Source organism: Oncorhynchus nerka, linkage group LG8 (genome assembly GCF_034236695.1).
Source record: "Oncorhynchus nerka isolate Pitt River linkage group LG8, Oner_Uvic_2.0, whole genome shotgun sequence".
Lineage (NCBI taxonomy): Eukaryota > Metazoa > Chordata > Actinopteri > Salmoniformes > Salmonidae > Oncorhynchus > Oncorhynchus nerka.
The window spans coordinates 23,070,544-23,089,463 of record NC_088403.1 but is presented as its reverse complement, the minus strand read 5'-3'; the positions used below and the strand labels follow the sequence as shown (position 1 = coordinate 23,089,463).

Sequence of the window (18,920 nt, the reverse complement as noted above, 5' to 3'; positions counted from 1 at the left end):
TCACCAGCCCCATGTAGACGACCAGTGAAAGTTAGCAGAAAAAGTCTGACATGGATATGGGCTTCCATGCTACCTTTTTGCCTGCTTGCTTCTTCTACCCATACTTATTCGTGTTAGACACGAGCGAATCGACAACGGATTGGGTGAAAAACAGCTGAAAAAGCTGAAGGGGGCTGTAAGTTGATGTCATGTTCACCTGAGGTCCTGGCTTCCTTTTTGGCCTAAATGTTGGTTGAGGTGCCTCCACATCATCTTCTAGGACAGTGTGCCAACGCCCTTCTGTCCCTTCCTTAGCAGGTGGCACACTTCCCCTCCTCCGCTTCTTTGTCAGTGCCTTCACACCTCTAGATGGCCCGTGAGGTGTGGAGCCGGAGACAACAGGTGTCCGGCTGGATGAACCAGCTTCAGTGGGGGATGGACACCTTGGCACTGGGGTCTTCCATTCAGAGTCAGTGTCACTGTGAAAGAAAATGTTCAGTTAGAATAGTTTCACATATGAGCCCTGTATCAACAGGTATAATAAACAGATATATCGATTACAGGGAACATAAAGTGCTGTTCCATTTCACTTTGGCCATATACACACACACACACACACAGACAAACAGGCTATGGGTCATTCACATACATACAAACACCCCCACCCACAACACATAGCCAATGTGTACTTTGCACATTTCATTACATTTTAATATATTGCAAATAAAATGTTTGTTTTTTAAATCACAAATAATATTTTATATTATTAATTTCAAACAACGGCATTAGCATGAGAAGAATTTACCAGTCCAAAACGATGTCCTCTCCGTTCAAAACATATGCTTCTATTTTGGAGTCATAGCTATGGTCGCTAGGCTGAATCGTCTTCCAAAAGAAGATCTGTTTCACTGTCACGATCAATTTCCTCTATAATTTTGTCTACATTCGTATATCTAGTCTTAGATTTAGCTTTTCCTGACTTATTCGCCATGATGCTCGATATATAAACAGCTGAAGATGCGCGTTACCGAAAAAGGGCTGTGCATCACAAGCTTGGCTCCTTCCAGTATGAATCTTCAATGGCGAATGACCGTATTTACGCAGGAGTTTACTACATGGGTTGGTCTTCCAACACATAAACATTACATATGGCCGTTTACCTCAGCTCATTTGCTATCTACCCAGCTAGATTTCAAGACGATCAGTGGTCATTGGGTTAAAATACAGTCAATCAACGAAACAGCGGTCATATCATTGGTGCACAATGATGTCATTGCTTTTTGTCTTCAAATCGGTTTCTTTCAGTCAATACGTCCCGCAAAATGACCCATCAGGTTTGGCTGTGTTACAAACAAACCAGTTGATTGCAATGAAACCAAACATGACTGGAGAAGTCACGTTTACTGTGTGTATTTACATCGAATGTGTCGTAGAAAATGGAATGAGACGGAATTCACGACACAAGCGGTTCACAAAATGTTTCGTGTTAGGCTATTACATTTTTTTATCAAACAAAAGACCATTCATTGTGTAACAATGAGCATTGGGATTGCAAACAGAGGAAGATCGTCAAAGGTAAACTATGTATTTTATTGCGGTTTGTGATTTTGTTACGCCTGTGCTGGTTGAAATAGTTGTTTTTTTATGGGGCTCTATCCTCAGATAATCGCATCGTATTCTTTTGCAGTAAATCCTTTTTTAAATCTGACAACGCAGTTGGATTAACAAGATTCTAGGCTTTCGAAACATGTGAGACACTTGTATTTTCATGAATGTTTAATATGACTATTTATGTAGAGATCACCGTATGTTGTCGGGTTCGGTGCGCAGAGGTTAACAACAATCTCTCATAAATGTTTATTTCCAGGGGTCATCTGGTCATTAGGGACAAAGCAACACTGTGCCAAAGATGACGGGTGAATCGGGAAATGGTAAGTAACTGCCAGCCAGTCATCATGAATAAGATCTTTCAGTGGGCTTTGGCGTGATGATTTCATTTCAAAGTCTCTACCCTCAAGTTTGTTCTTGAATGACAAGCTGTTGTGCCACCTCTCTCTGGTTGTCAGACGGACAGACTCCAGAGGGAGACCCGGAGCCGGAAGAGGCGGAGCGGTGTCCTATCTGCCTCGGTGCCCTGGGCCGCTGTGTCCTGGCCATGCCTGACAGCTGCTGCCATTTATTCTGCCTCAGCTGCCTCCTCAGATGGGCAGAGGTAAGCACCATGTACTGTCCTACCACCTAGACACATCACTCTCATTGGCAACAGAGAGTGCTGCAACTGGCAAGTTGTCTGTTGTGATAAGCCATGGTCTTACTCTCGGTGAGGCTCAGGAGACTATACATGGCTAAGATGTGTTGGACTGATGTTTTTTTCTTCTTCTGTGTTTAAGTTGCAGGCAGTTCCATCCTGCCCAGTGGACAGGCAGCCTTTCAATGTTGTCTACAAACGTGATGCTGTGCTGGGATGTGTGACGGTAAACAGGGTGGCTCCGCTGGCTCTACCTTCTGTTTCACAATTTGTAAATGGCATGTCATGAAACATCAGAAGCTACATTATAGCTTTGGTCACTATGCAAGAAGAATGTACGTGCTTTGACTTCAGTTGTGATGTGAATCTCAGGTTCCTGTGAAGAAGAGAGTCAGCCAATCAGAGCCAGAGAAGTGTGGCTGCACAGACCCGGAAGCCAGTGGCTGTTTGTTGAAGTGAGTAGAAGTCTTGTGTTAGTGAAAGGGTTGCCCTGCTGCACAGTTAACGTTTCGACCAAGGTTCTTTATCAGGTTGTCTTTAAACTTGGAGAGCATTCAAACGGTGTGCAGCTTAATGGCAGTCACTTTGCGGTGCATTATTATATTTATTTTTTACCATTTTTTTTTGTTGGAGGTGGGTGTTACAGGTACAATATACATGTTAATTTACACACTTAGTTTATACCACATGTACCTGTACTCTAAAGGATTAAAAACTAAGAAATACATCATCATGCCTAGCAACACAGATTGGGTGTCAGTTGCCCCATATCTCTATCTGTCCCCCACCTTCCCACCCTGCCTAGCAACACAGATTGGGTGTCAGTTCCCCCATATTTCTATCTGCCCCCCACCTTCCCATCCTGCCTAGCAACACAGGTTGGGTGTCAGTTCCCCCATATCTCTATCTGTAGTTATTTGGCGAATTTAGTTGTGACTGATACAAACCTTAGAATGTCTTAGAAATCAAAACATGTGGACTGCATGATGCGACTAGGCTATTCTATTAGAAAAATTTGCATAAAAAGATTGCACTCTTCTTTGCCTCAGGCTGCGCACCCTGTTATCTCATCAAGTGATCATATTTTCACCCATCAGACTATTTTCAGTTTAAATTTGTCTTTACTAATATGTCACATTTGTTTTGATTTAGAATGGCACATTATCAAATGGGTAGGAACAGGGGGGGGGGAAATGTACATGTCATCCTTATGCACTCAAATAGCGAATGAAGGCCACGTTCCCACTGTTTAAATTATGCCCGGTAAGCTATTCCTGTTTTATAGCGGAGCAGCTGAGAAATAAATATAGTAGCAGCTGGGATCCTCCTCTTTTTAGTGGCAACCATCAAAATCCTGCTTTCCAAACATGTTCCTGCAGCTACCCAGTGCTTAATTTGGGAAACTAAATGAAATATGTTCATGAACATCGATAACAAAGAAACATATTTAAACTGTTGACAGCCCCTATCTCTGCATGCTTGAGAAAGGAATGAAGGAGAGAGAGGGGAGATGGGAACACACAATGGTGATCTATTCTGTAGCTAAAGTTAATGTCAGCCTATTTATTATGAATATATTAAACATACCCTATTACTAGGCTATTCAAAATCAAATACAAAGTCACTATAATTGTAGGCTAATTCTGTAAGCCACCTGCACAATCAATGAACCAACAGCATTGCCTAGGAATAATACGTTCACTCCCAGACTCATGGATAGTTTGGAGTGTAGCATAAGGTAACCAGTCCATCCAGTATGCATAAAAATATAGTCCACACTCCAAGGCGATAACTCCCCAAAAAATGGTTGGGAGTCTAGACCAATTATGTACCAAGACATCGTAAATCTGGGTTTTTATAAAATATTTTTTTCTGCTGTACGTAATGTATTGTATACCAGCACAGTAATTATTTTAATTCAGGGTATTTTTTTCAGGTATGGGCTCATAAAGGCATATGCCTATGCATAGGCTCTAATATTCATATGGATGTTCTACATGCAATGTCTTAAATGCTTTGAATGAATCATCACCTTAGAAAGCGCTCTCCATTTAGTTGTTTGACATTGAAACAACGACCATGTTCAATTTAAAGAACTTCTTTCTTCAAATTGATCATCAGTGAGGTCCAAAGAATGTAGCCTAATGGTGAGGTTTAAAAGCATGTTTTAATGATGTTTGATGTGATTTTCGATATTTGCATTGATGTCAGTGGTTAGAGGGACAATACAGCCCTGAGTACCAGGCCATTAGCGACCTAATGGTCGTTAGCGATTTGGGTACTACAAAAGAGGAGATTACCAGGACCCCATGGTCACGTCGAATTTAACTGCGGTCATTACAACCCTAGTTGGGAGTTGGGCCAATTTCATCATACCTTTTCATTGGTGTTAAATACCAACTTAAAATGTATAAGTTCATGGTTAGGACACCAAGGTCATGTTTTTCCATATTCTATTCCAGTTAAATGGTTGTTCAGATTCACTCAGGTCTTTGGATCATACTTTTTTAATGGCGAGCCCAGAATAAGCTTTCCAAAACTTGTTTATATATTATAGAGATTCAATATTTTTGGGGACTCAGATAATTTATTTATAAATCCTGTCATTGGCATAGATGACCTAATTTGTACATATTTTTTTTTAAAGGAGTCGCTTCCAGGGCAATGTGATATATCATATTTCTCTCTATACTCAGCCAGGGGTTGGAGGAATCATGTCTAAACCAATTTAGGATGGTGGGAAATGCTAGTCCCTGGAAATACATTTTAAAGTTTGGTACAGTTCATCCTCCCACGTATTTCTCTCTTTAGAAGTTAATTTTAACCGGATTCGCTTACCTTAATTTTGAAACCACACTATGAATTTTATCCCAATAGCCAGAAGGGCGAGACATGGGAAGCATTGAACTACAGAAATTCAGCCGTGGCAATATTCATTTTGACAATCTATATTCTGCTGGTTAATCTGAGGTTGGATTGAACGTTCTGTTAAAATTTCTGGCAATGGTCTTATCTACTCCCAAATTTTTGAGATTTCATAAGTAGAGATGGAGTCCATCATAGAGAACGGCCGATCCAATATTGGCCTTTTAGTCTTTCGGTTTTGCCTATAGGCCCTCAACATAGTAAACCTGCCGTTACATTGAGATGTACAGTTATTTATAGAAGAATCTTGTCTTAGTTTGGGTTCTGATAGTAATTCCCCTGTTTCAGATGCAATAGTTGCTATATCATCTAATTGAGCATTACGGCTTAGCTTGTGGGCCAGTAAATGACTGGGCCGATTACCATGGACGTCATGGTTGAGTCTAACTCGATGGATGGCAAATTCTGCTTCGTCTTGTCAATAAATTAAGTTGTCTTGACTTTGGAAATAGTAATAGCTACCTGGTCTGAAAAAAAGGGTTTGTTGAAAACGATTTAATGCAGTTAACATTTCCCATTTGTGATTTATTCAACACAGATGCAAATGCAGTTGCATACATTTTTATAAAACTTTGATGGCATTCCATAGAATTCTGACATTTGAAGTAAAGGTGATGATCAGACAAGCTCATGCAGTGCCTTCGGAAGGTTTTCAGACCCCTTGACTCTCTCCACATTTTGTTACGTTATAGCCTTATTCTAAAATTGATTTACTTTTTCCCCTCAGTCTACACACAATACCCCATAATGACAAAGCAACAACAGGTTGAAAATTTTACTAATTTATTAAAAATAAATTTGCCCCAGTCTGAGGTCCTGAGCACTCTGGAGCAGGTTGTCATCAAGGATCTCTCAGTACTTTGCTCTGTTCAGCTTTCCCTCGATCCTGACTAGTCTCCCAGTCCCTGCTGCTGAAAAACACACCCACACCATGATGCTGGCACCAGACGTGGCGCTTGGCATTCAGGCCAAAGAGTTCTGTCTTGGTTTCATCAGACCAGAGAATCTTGTTTCTCATGGTCTGAGAGTCTTTAGAAGTCTTTTGGCAAACTCTAAGCGGGCGTCCATGTGCCTTTTACAGAGGAGTGGCTTCCGTTTGACCACTACCATAAAGGCCTGATTGGTGGAGTGCTGCAGAGATCGTTGTCCTTTTGGAAGGTTCTCCCATCTCCACAGAGGAACTATAAGCTCTGTCAGAGTGACCATCGGGTTCTTGGTCACCTCCCTGACCAAGGCCCTTCTCTCCCGATTACTCAGTTTTCCTAGAGCTGGCCGCCCAGCCAGAGTCTTGGTGGTTCCTAACTACTTCGGTTTAAGAATGATGGAGCCCATTTTGGTTTTGGGGACCTTCAATGCTGCAGAAATGTTTTGGTATCCTTCCTCAGATCTGTGCCTCGACACAATCCTGTCTCGTTGCTCTACGGACAATTCCTTCGACCTCATGGCTTGGTTTTTGATCTGAGATGGACTGTCAACTGTCGGACCTTATATAGACAGGTGTGTGCCTTTCCAAATCATGTCCAATCAATTTAATTTACCACAGGTGGACTCCAATCAAGTTGTAGAAACATCAAGGATGATCAATGGGAACAGGATGCACCTGAGCTCAATTTCGAGTCTCATAGCAAATGGGCTGTTTTAAAAAAAAAACTGTTTTCGCTTTGTCATTATGGGGTATTGGTTATGGTGTGTAGGTTAATGAAGGGAAAAAAATAATTTAATACATTTTTGAAGGCTGTAACGTAACAAAATGTGGAAAAAGTCAAGTGGTCTGAATATTTTCTATTTTCTTCATTTTAGAAAATAAAGGTTTAGATAAGAGAAAATTGAGTACTCTGTTTGAGGAGAAAGTCTACTCTTTTGCTTTAGGAGTATGTGCTCACCAGGCATCATTGAGGTTGTAATCAAAGAGTATATGTTGGAGGGCCTAGGTTACATGTGGATTGTAGTTGGTCTTTATTAGATTTGTCCCACATGTTCAAAATGGCATTCATGTCTGTCCCAATAACTAGTTGGATTTCAATTAATTCTAACAATAGGCTGTTCAGAGAATACAAAAACTTGGGCTCAAACGAATTTGGAGCATACACATCAATAAAGGCAATTTTCTTTCCATTATGGATACGTTTAAGGAAAGTGATTCTGCCTTCTTGGTCTTCACCTTAACCAAGATGGTGATTATTTCTTGGAGCATTGCTATATCAATATGGTTTATTGCTAGGATATCAAGACAGCTAGAACATTTGATTAGTTGAGTAGGTATCCACTTTAGAAGTGAGCAATGACGAGATTAATTTACCGGTTTTAATTGCAAGTCGAGGGCAGCCGTAATTTCCCCACAAACAATCTCTTGCATAGTAGCAGCCAACTCTTTCCGTTCCCACCTGCTAGTTGTTTCTCCACCTTAACATGGTGTTAATATGTTGACAATTATTTTAAAATATACTCAGTGGCCAGTTTATTACGTACATCCATCTAGGACTGGGTCGGACCCCCCTTTGCCTCCAGAGCAGCCTGAATTCTTCGGGGCATGGAAACATTGCTCAATTGCTATCAAGGGACCTTATGTGTGCCAGGAAAATAGTCCCAACGAATTGTGGGTTCCGAGATGCCGTTCTTCACACCACTGTTGTACTGTGCCGTTATTCGCCTGTTTGTGGCCCGCATGTTTGCACGAGACTTTCTCCTTCCACCCCTCATCAACAAGCTGTTTTTGCCCACAGGACCTGCCACTGACTGGATGTTTTTTGTTTGTCACACCATTCTCTGTAAACCCTATACCAGATCAAATATCTGTTTGGGATTCTTGCAGTTAATTTGCAGTCTACAAATTTGTAATTTTGTTCCGGTTCCCTGACCAGCCGCTCAAGAAAGAAAATCAGCCCACGGTTGAATCTAGTTGATTATCCCTGCCATAGACACTGTCGTGCATGAAAAGCCCAGAAGGCCATCCGTTTCTGAGATACTGGAACCGGCGCTGCTGGCACCGACGATCATACCATGCTCAAAGTTGCTTTGGTCACTTGTTTTGCCTATTCTAATGTTCAATCGAACAGTAACTGAATTCCTCGATACCGGTCTGCCTGCTTTATATAGCAAGCCACGGCCAATTTCGTGAACGGGGTGGTGTACCTAATAAACTGGCCAAGTGTAAGTGTTAATGTAAAGATATTTTGCTAAAGGAATTCGTGAGAAAGCCACAAGTTTCAATGCATGCCACCTTTTATGACAAAGGAAAAAAGGAGGAAGATGGAGGAGACCGAAGACGGAAAGGACATCAGAAGCCAAAGGCCTTATTCGGAAATGTATGTGCTTATTCTCCTCATATAAATCATCTTTCCTTCATTTGTTGGCATTTTATTGGCATTTTATTCAGATGTAACAAGATAAATTGTGTTCCCCAGGCAGCGATGATGACCCCTCTGTGTTGAGCAAGAAGAAGGTTAGTAATTTCAGACCCCTTTGTAGAGGCATCTAATTCATAACAAATAATATGTACGGTTCATGCAAGATTTTATGGGTTTAGAGTCCAACTGTGAAAGATATGTAATGCATGCGATGCAACTAAGAAACAAAAGTTTGTTTTAGCATGCTAGATTCGCGTTAGATTCACACTACATACAAACACACACGCATACCGACACAATACAAATACATTCGTGCATTCGTAAAGTATTTAGTTAGACCCCTTGACATTTTCCAAATTTTGTTACATTCCAGCCTTATTCTAAAATTGTTTAAATAAATTGTTTTCCTTAATCTACACACAATACCCCATAATGACAAAGCGAAAACAGGTTTAGACATTTTTGCAAAAACAGGTTTAGACATTTTTGCATTGATTAGAGTCCAACTGTGGTAAATTCCCACCTCGACAACAGCCAGTGAAATTGCAGGGCACCAAATTCAAAACAACAGAAATCCCATAATTAAAATTCCTCAAACATACAAGTATTTTACACCATTTTAAAGATAAACTTCTTGTAAATCCAGCCACAGTGTCCGATTTAAAATAGGCTTCACGGCGAAAGCACAGCAAACGATTATGTTAGGTCAGCACCTAGTCACAGAAAACCATACAGCCATTTTCCAGCCAAGGAGAGGGCTCACAAAGTCAGAAATAGCGATTAAATGAATCACTAACCTTTGATGATCTTCATCAGATGGCACTCACAGGACTTCATGTTACACAATAAATGTGTTTTGTTCGATAAAGTAAATAACAGAAATACTCATCATAAACATTGATAAAAGATACAAGTGTTAAACATAAAAATACAGATAAACTTCTCCTTCATGCAACCGCTGTGTCAGATTTCAAAAAGGCTTTACAGCGAAAGCACACTTTGTGATTATGCTAGGTCAGCTCCTAGCCACAGAAACCCATACAGCCATTTTCCAACCAAGGAGAGTGTCACAAAAGTCAGAAATAGCATTAAAATGAATCACTTACCTTTGATGATCTTCATCTGGTGGCACTCCCACCAGATGTTTTCGATAGTTAAACTTTATGTCCAAATACCTCCGTTTTGTTGGTGCGTTTAGTTCAGAAATCCAAAGGCACAATGTGCGCTCTCAAAACCAAGACGAAAAGTCAAAAAGGTACTATAAAAGATAGTAGAAACATGTCAAACGATGTTTAAAATCAATCCTCAGGTTGTTTTTGTCATAAATAATCAATCATATTTCAACCGGACAAAAGCTTTGTCAATGGAAAAGGTAAACAAGAAATGCACGCTCCCGATCACGTGCTTGGTTCATGGATGGAAATTTCCACTGTCCTCTCATTGAAAGCGGTGTATCTCCCTCATTTTTCAGAGTAAGCCTGAAACTATGCCTAAAGAAAGACTGGTCACATGTTGAGGATGCCATAGAGATTGTGAACTGGGTCCTAAGTCTTTGTATGGTGGATAGGCTTTCAATGGAAAACCAGCCTTTCAAAATAATAGTACTTCCTGGTTGGATTTTCCTCTGGTTTTCACCTGCCATATCAGTTCTGTTATACTCACAGACATTATTTTAACAGTTTTGGAAACTTTAGAGTGTTTTCTATCCAAATCTACAAATGATATATATATCCTAGCTTATGAGCCTGAGTACCAGGCAGTTTAATTTGGGCATGCTTTAATGCTGCCCCCTACCCTAGTGAAGTTAAATAGAAGAAGTTTGGAACCATGAAGACTCTTCCTAGAGCTGGCCAAACTGAGCAATCGGGGGAGAAGGGCCTTGGTCAGGGAGGTGACCAAGAACCCAATGGTCACTCTGGCAGAGCTTTATTTGGTATTTTATAAGAATCCTCATTAGCTGTTGCAAAAGCAGCAGCTACTCTTCCTGGGGTCCACACAAAACATGAAACAATATAGAACATCATTAGACAAGAGCAGCTCAAGGACAGAACTACATACATTTTTTTAAAGACACACGTAGCCTACAAATCAATGGATACACAGAAACTATCTAGGTCAAATAGGGGAGAGGCGTTGTGCCACGAGGTGTTGCTTTATCTGTTTGTTTTTTAACCAGGTTAGGTTTATTTGAGCAATATGAGATGTAAGGAAGTTCCATGCAATAAGGGCTCTATATAATACTGTACATTTTCTTGAATTTGTTCTGGATTTGGGGACTATGAAAAGACCCCTGGTGGGATAAGTGTGTGTGTGTGTCAGAGCTGTGTGTAAGTTGACTATGCAATCAATGTGGGATTTTCAGCACATTAATGCTTCTTATAAAAAGAAGTGATGCAGTCGGTCTCAACTCTTAGCCAAGCGAGACTGGAATGCATAGTATTTATATCAGCTCTCTGGTTACAATTAAGAGCAAAACGTGCCGCTCTGTTCTGGGCCAGCTGTAGCTTAACTAGGTCTTTCCTTGCAGGACTGGACCACATGACTGGACAATAATCAAGATTAGACAAAACAAGAGCCTGCAGAACTTGCTTTTTGGAGTGTGGTGTTAAAAAAGCAGAGCTTCTCTTTATTACGGCTAGACCTCTCCCCATCTTTGCAACCATTGAATCTATATGTTTTGACCATGACAGTTTACAATCTAAGGTAACGCCAAGTAATTTAGTCTCCTCAACTTGTTCAACCACCACACCATTCATTACCAGATTCAGCTGAGGTCTAGCACCTAAGGAATGATTTGTACCAAATACAATGCTCTTAGTTTTAGAGATGTTCAGGACCAGTTTATTACTGGCCACCCATTCCAAAACAGACTGCAACTAAGGGTTTCAGTGACTTCATTAGCTGTGGTTGTGGATGCGTATATGGTTGAATCATCAGCATACATGGACACGCATGCGTTGTTTAATGCCAGTGGCAGGTCATTTGTAAAAATAGAAAAGAGTAGAGGGTTTAGAGAGCTGCCCTGCGGTACACCACACTTTACATGTTTGACATTAGAGATGCTTCCATTAAAGAAAACCCTTTGAGTTCTATTAGATAGATAGCTCTGAATCCACGATCTCCACAGAGGAACTCTGTGGAGATGGGAGACCCTTCCAGAAGGACAACCATCTCTGCAGCACTCCACCAATCAGGCCAGACGGAAGCCACTCCTCAGTAATAGGCACGTGACAGCTTGCTTGGAGTTTGCCAAAAGGCACCTAAAGGACTCCGACCATGAGAAACAAGATTGATGAAATCAAGATTGAACTCTGGCCTGAATGTCAAGCGTCACATCTGGAGGAAACCTGGCACCATCCCTACGGTGAAGCATGATGGTGGCAGCATCATGCTGTGGGAATGTATTTCAGCGGCAGGGACTGGGAGACTAGTCAGGATCGAGGGAAAGATTAACGGTACAAAGAGATCCTTGATGAAAACCTGCTCAGGACCTCAGACTGGGGCAAAGGTTCATCTTCCAACAGGACAATGACCTTAAGCACACGGCCATGACAACGCAGAAGTGTCTTCGGGACAAGTCTCTCAAAGTCCTTGAGTGGCCCAGGCAGTGCCCGGACATCAACCCGGGGTGGCAGGGTAGCCTATTGGTTAGAGCGTTGGACTAGTAACCGGAAGGTTGCAAGTTCAAACCCCCGAGCTGACATGGTACAAATCTGTCGTTCTGCCCCTGAACAGGCAGTTAACCCACTGTTCCTAGGCCGTCATTGAAAATAAGAATTAGTTCTTAACTGACTTGCCTGGTTAAATAAAGGTAAAATAAAAAATAAAATAAAAACCCCATAGAACTTCTCTGGAGAGACCTGAAAATAGCTGTGCAGTGACGCTCCCCATCCAACCTAACAGAGCTTGAGAGGATCTGCAGAGAAGAATGGGAGAAACTCCCCAAATACAGGTGTGCCAAGCTTGTAGCCTCGTACCCAAGAAGCCTGAAGGCTGTAATCGCTGCCAAAAGTGCTTCAAAAAAGTACTGAGTAGAGGGTCTGAATACTTATGTAAATATGATATTTCAGTTTTATTTGTAATACATTTGCAGAAATGTCTAAACCCGTTTTTGCGTCGTCATTATGGGGTGTTTGTGTGTGTGTAGATTGAGAGGGGAAAAAAACTATTTAATCCATTTTAGAATAAGGCTGTAACGTAACAAAATGTGGAGAAAGTCAAGGGGTCTGAATACTTTCCGAATGCACTGTACATACACATGCCTACTCACACACCTAATTTGCTGCTGCTATTATGTTCTTTATTATACTCTTATTGTTATCTATCCTGATGCCTAGTCACTACCCTGCCTCCATGTTCATGTCTACCTCAAATACCTCGTACCTCTGCACATTGATCTGGTACTGGTACTCCCTGTATACATCTCCTTTGTGTCTTTTGTATGTGTTACTACTTTGTTTTAAACTCTGCATTGTTAGGAAGGCCTAGTAAGCAAGCATTTCACGGTATAATCTACACCAGTTGTATTCGCCGCATTTGACATAACATTTGATTTTAGATTGTTGGTTAGAAATATGTTCAGCAGATCTAGCCTTTCCCATGTTTGAATTTGCTCAGCCAAGAGTTTTCGATAATACTCTGGCATAGAATAAGTAGTATCAACGTGGCCCCATGTCCTCATCGGCCTATTTGTTCCCACTGGGCGCTTGTCTGGTGTTTGCAACAGCCAAGCCTCATTTTGAACGTGTTTCTCTCTTTTCCAGGTGAGAGGACCTCTGTGCTCTTGGTCTGCGGCCCAGACAGGCACAGCAATGGGGACTATGACACAGTGCATGTGAGTAGGCCACTTTGTTAACGTTTTGATTTGCAGCTCACCGAGCAGAGACACAGTAACTACTTCTTATGGTACTTCACAATTTGTTGGAAACCCTGTTCTAATCATCATTGTCCTAACAAAGTTGAAATAGATGGACTCTTTCTGTCTCAAGTTTGTGTTTTTGACTTAAAGACAACCAATGTTTGTATATTGTGTCCTTTGTCTACTCTGCAGTGCAGAACCCCTTTGGGTGCCCGAGGAGGAGCCTGAGGATGACTGTAAACAGTGTAGCCGCAAAACACAGGACTGCCCATTTCTGCCTGTTGCTGTACCCGTTCCTGCCAGTGGCAACTCCAGGTGAGTTGGTCCGCGCACACAAGTAATGTATGTAGATGGAGTGTGTGTATACATTGTAGGTAGAGGTTGTAGGGTGAGAGTCTTTCAATAGAAAGGGATTTTGAGTGCATTTTTGACAGTATGAGTGAATATTGGTCAGCATAATTTGTAGAGCTCTGATCTGATATTTCCCTCCCAGGCAGTTGTTCCATCCCTCTGAGTGGAGTAGCAGCCCCTTTCCTCTGAGACCCCTCTCACCGTTCTCTACTACTGCTTCACCTCTCGGCTCGGGGCATTTTGGTGAGTCCAGCTATGAAATGCTTATCAACCATTTAGTGAGTCTGTTCAAATGAACCCCCTCAGGTTTTCCCCCCTCCCAAACCCGGTATAAATGTTAACTTGAATCACTGAGTTTGAATGAGGTCACGAAAGGTGACTGACTGTAAGCTGCTTGGCTACATGAAGCTACATTGTGGCAGTAAGCTACTTTTTCTGAATAATTTCCATCATGTGTGTGGGTTGTGCAGTACCCTGGCATTAGGAGTTCAGTTTTGTGAAGGCACCAAATCCAAACCTTTAATCGATAGGTTATGCCTAATTGTATGCTACATTGGACCATTTAGATTTCTCACAATACTTCTAATATTCATGATTATGTCTCATAATAAGTCTTTCAGGGAAGAGTTTGCGCAGTCACCTGCCCCAAAGGAGAGGAGAAGAAGGGCACACGTGGATCTGGCTCCAAAGGCCCCTCCAAACAGACAGAGGCCCTGACGACTAGGCGCTCTGGCCGCCACAGCAGGGTTGAGGAACAAGCTCCTACAGAAGACCCTGCATCTTCGCAGTCCCACTCTTCAGACTCTGACACTTCCACAAACCCACCCACAAAAGCGGGCAAAAGCACCGCAGCAGCTGGTAAGAAGAAGGGCAAATGGGCAGCTCAGCGAAAGCCCAGCGCCAGGAGGAAGGCCCAAGTGAGAAAAAAGGCCTCCAAAGTCATCCTCAGTAGTCCATCAGGAAGTGAGGAAGAGAAAGCCAAAGAGGAGGAGGAGGAATTTGAGCAGCAGAGGAAAGAGGTAGAGGAAAGGGAGCAGCTCTCAGACACTGCAGTGAGCCCGCAGGCTGTGCAGCGCACCTCCAGCCCTACCGAGGAGGAAGGCCATCCCGAACCTTCTGCGTGTGATGCCCTGAAGGACACTGAGGACCAGCCATGTGAAGATGAAGATGATCTTTCTGAGGAAGAGGAACATGGGAAGGAAGAAGTGGAGGATGGTGAGGAAGAGGACCGGAAGTCACCGTCGTCAGATGTAGAGCTGAATACCCCTGGGCTCTCCCCCGACAGGGACCAAGGTGCAGGGGAGAAACACCCGGACCAAATAGAAGACCCAGAGAAAAGCAACTCACCCACCTCTTCCAACTCACCAGAGAGACCATTGGAGAGCCCCCAGTCTGGACAGTCAGGACAACTTGGGGAGGAAGATGCTGATGCCGTGGAAGCCACTAACGATCCAACAGAAGTGAAATCAGATGATGAAGCCTCAGTGAAGGAGGAGAAAGCAGAGGTCTCTCCCTGCCCCACTGCAGAGCTTGAATCTTGTACTGGCTCGACTCGTTGTGAATCTCCAGACGGTAATGTGTCCCAGAGAGTTCAAGGCGCCTCAGAAGCAAAAATGTCCGAGGAGGACAGGCATGATCCAAAGGATGTCATAAATGAAAAACCAACAGCCGGCAGAAAAGAGGACGGTCTGTCTGAGGATGACACAGAAGCAATACCAATGGACTGTGATTCACCCAGCAGTGAGCGCAGCACCAACCTGGCCTCTGATCCACCAAAAGAGATTGAAAGTACAGCTCACGAGTCCACAAGCCAGGCCACGGAAGACAAGAGGAATGGTAGCAGGCAGGAGCAGGAGAGCTCGGTCAGAGAGGAAAAGGTAGAGGAAAGGAAGAATGGTAGGCAGCGCAAGTCGCGCTTCCACTCTGCTGCCACCACTTGGTCTCCCAAGAGAGAGTCGAAGCAGGACTCGTTGAGGAGGTCGCGCTCCAGATCTCAGGAGCGCAACAAGGAGCGCCAGGCCTCGGGCAGCCGCAGCAGGGAACGGGACGCTGAGAGGGACGCCCCCAGGACGGACCGTATCCGTGACCGTAGCCGTGAGAGGAAAAACAGGAAGCGCTCTAAGAGCCGTTCCAGATCTAGTTCCAGGTCCAGAAACAGGTCCTACCGAAGAGGGTCATCCCCGGAGCGCCCAGACTCAGGGGGACAGTCACCACGGAAGAGAGATCGCTGGACTGGAGATGGATGGAGGGCTGGGCCGGGTAGCGACCCCTCTCGAAGGAATTTCCCAGAGAGGCCAGCCAGAGACGCGGGCCGCTCTGAAAACGGCGTCTTTGCAGATGTTTCCCCCAGCAGGGAAAATCCTGACTGGGTTATTGAGAAGGCGCGTGCTGACACAGAGGCCAGGGTGACAAGTGGGCCTCGCTGGGAAGATAAAGGCTGGGGTGGAGATCGTGGACGAGGCACAGGACGAGGCCGGGGCGCCTACGGAACCTCCAACCAACAGGGGGAGCAGGCAGAAAACCGCTGGCAGCCCAGAAACACATTCTCAGGGACCTCAAACAATTCAGGGAGCGACGCGTACAGCCGATTCAACGAGAACCGTGGCGGCCGCAGGAAGGAGCCTGAGATGGGCGAATCGATGATGGACCGCTCTGGCTGGTCATCAGCTTCTAGCTGGGCTGTGCGGAGGACACTCCCGGCAGATGTGCAGAACTATTACTCCAGGAGAGATCGAGGGGGAGGTGCAGGCTCTGGCAGCTGGAGCAGGCAGGAAGAGACGTCAACAGCAGGTCAGAACCCTTCGATTGTGTGCCATGGAGTGTATGCACTCATTACTGTTACCAGTTTCACTGTGCATATCGAAATGGTATTGCTGATGCCTGTTGCGCAGTTGATGTGGATCCCACTTCTGCCACCAATGTAAATCTTAATAAAAGCCCAGAATGTACATTAGGTAATCTAATATTATTCTTGATATTTGTTTTTGTCTATTCAGACCCAGCTCAGAGTGAGAACAATGCCCAGCCCAATGCGGGTGGAGAAGCTCCACCCGCCCTGAATGTCATGCCTCCCCAAATGAACGTCCTGCATTACCCAATGGGCCCGCGAGGCCCACCTGTCAGCCTGCAACCACCCCCCTTCGGGATGCCTCCTCAGGTCCCCATGCACCACCACTCCTCAGTGCCTCTCCTGCAGGTCCCTGTGACAGCTGCCCAGGGCCTCCCACCACCACCACCACCACCACCTCCCATGCAGCAGGGCAGCATGATGGCCATACAGGCAGATAGCCGCACAACACAGGTAAAGACAGGAGTATTTTTGCATCCTTTGTCAAAATATAATCTTCTGGACCCAAGCAATCTGTTTGAGTATTTTCACTTCTCTCATACTTTGTCCCCATGAATACCTCCATGCCTCTTTCCCAGATGATGAGCAGCATGGCAGGCCATGGCAAAGCCCCCTTCATGCCCACCATGACCAAAGTAGGTGGCGCCAACACAGTCCAGGCCCACAGCATGGCTATGCCATCCTCCACCACCCAGCACAGCAGGGCTGCCCCCCCAGACAGCTCCAAGAAAGAAAAGGTAATGTCACCGCCACTAATAACAACCACAGCACCAGGTATTATTCTCAAGTGGCATCCTATACGTTCTGTTTTGTATATACTGTGGAGAGATACTTTGCTAGTGAATGATTTGTGTTTGCATTCTGACCCAGATAATTAATGATCCTTTTATTAGATTAGAACTAGATTTCTTAACTTGATATCTGCTTTGGAAACAACAGATCCATGAGAGAGCTGTCAATGAAGTGAAAGCAGCCATGAAACCCTACTACCAAAACAAGGACATCACCAAGGACGAGTACAAGGAGATTGTACGCAAAGCAGTTGAAAAAGTGAGTGGTTAAAAACTTCCAGTAACATTTTGACATTGGTATTTGAACTTAGCTTTTAGGAGTATTAAAACGACATAGCTTTTAGGAGTACATGTAGCTTTTAGGAAATCAAAACGGTCTGTTTATATTTTTTGATTTCCTGAGGGTATTTTATATTTCAGGTCTGCCACAGCAAGAGTGGAGAGGTGAACTCTGGGAAAGTGGCAAACTTGGTGAAGGCCTATGTGGACAAATACAAACACGCTCGCAAGAAATGAACCCTGACATCTGCTGAGGGGGAAACGGTCTCAGCCCATCTGCTTAAGTGCAATTTCTACCAGGTGTAACAGCCTCCCGGCTAACAGACTGGAGCCCGACTTTTGATATCTCTTACTTTACCTTGACGATTTTTCTATAGATTTCATATTTTGTTTAGAAATAATCCAATCGGAAACTAGTGTGAGAAGACCGTTATTTCAAGTAGATCTTGTGGCTTGGGAACTACTATGAGATAGATTCCCAGAGTAGCTGGAGCAGTAAGGTTAGCACCTGTTCTCTGGTGAGATGGACATGGTGCTATGGGTAGTACAGAGGAGAGCACCCTCTCGTGGAGCCAGCTGGTATGATGAATTTCTCCCTCTCTCCACCGGGGACCTCCTAATGACTTCTTAGTTAAAAAATATTGTAATTGTTTCTCATTTTGTTTTTGTTTTATAAATATTATATTATGATTATTCTGGAGAAAGCCTAGGTAAATGTGCATTGCCTTTATGACTCTCTAGGCTGCATCACACAGGCAGCCCAATTCTGATCTCTTTCCACTAATTGGTCTTTTGACCAATCAGATCAGCTCTGGAAAAGATCTGATTGGTCAAAAGAGGGTGCGAAAAATATCAGAATTGGTCTGCTTGTGTAAACTTGGCCTTAGTCATCACAGCTCAAAGCTTGAGTGTAATTGTATCAGGGACTTCATTGGTTGAGAGTTGGTGATCAATTGTCCAATCAGCAGTGAATTTGTAGCGTAAGGTATGGGTCTGGCAGATCAGGTGAAAATGGCCATGTCCCTTACTTGTTAAATGTGCTGCGTAAACGTGCGAAATAACTAGAGCAATGAAATAAATGAGCTGCTTCATATCTGGCTATGTGTGTGTGTTTGTGGTCATACATGGAAAAGTTATTGACCCCATCCATCAATTTTAACATCAGAATTTCTATTTTTTAAAGGTCCAATGCAGCTGTTTTCTCTATCAAATCATTTCTGGGTAACAGTTACTGTGGTTGTTTTCAATAAAAATTGTAAGAAAATGTATGTAAATACCTTGGCAAAGAGCAATT

At 43.5% G+C, this 18,920-nt stretch overlaps 1 protein-coding gene across 1 annotated transcript in view; it reads left to right on the top strand.

The window, feature by feature from the left end:
* The window catches only part of LOC115132968 (protein SCAF11-like), a 29,207-nt gene extending 10,490 nt beyond the window's left edge, over positions 1 to 18,717 (top strand). The window contains exons 2-15 of the mRNA XM_029665725.2: positions 1,847 to 1,910; positions 2,046 to 2,191; positions 2,370 to 2,453; positions 2,600 to 2,682; positions 8,387 to 8,457; positions 8,557 to 8,594; positions 13,263 to 13,333; positions 13,550 to 13,672; positions 13,851 to 13,951; positions 14,321 to 16,498; positions 16,705 to 17,009; positions 17,135 to 17,293; positions 17,496 to 17,606; positions 17,768 to 18,717. Of these exons, the coding sequence (XP_029521585.2) occupies positions 1,889 to 1,910; positions 2,046 to 2,191; positions 2,370 to 2,453; positions 2,600 to 2,682; positions 8,387 to 8,457; positions 8,557 to 8,594; positions 13,263 to 13,333; positions 13,550 to 13,672; positions 13,851 to 13,951; positions 14,321 to 16,498; positions 16,705 to 17,009; positions 17,135 to 17,293; positions 17,496 to 17,606; positions 17,768 to 17,863 (3,588 nt within the window). The 5' untranslated portion in view covers positions 1,847 to 1,888 and the 3' untranslated portion in view covers positions 17,864 to 18,717. The remainder of the gene's footprint in view (positions 1 to 1,846; positions 1,911 to 2,045; positions 2,192 to 2,369; positions 2,454 to 2,599; positions 2,683 to 8,386; positions 8,458 to 8,556; positions 8,595 to 13,262; positions 13,334 to 13,549; positions 13,673 to 13,850; positions 13,952 to 14,320; positions 16,499 to 16,704; positions 17,010 to 17,134; positions 17,294 to 17,495; positions 17,607 to 17,767) is intronic.
* The last annotated feature ends 203 nt before the right edge of the window (positions 18,718 to 18,920 follow it).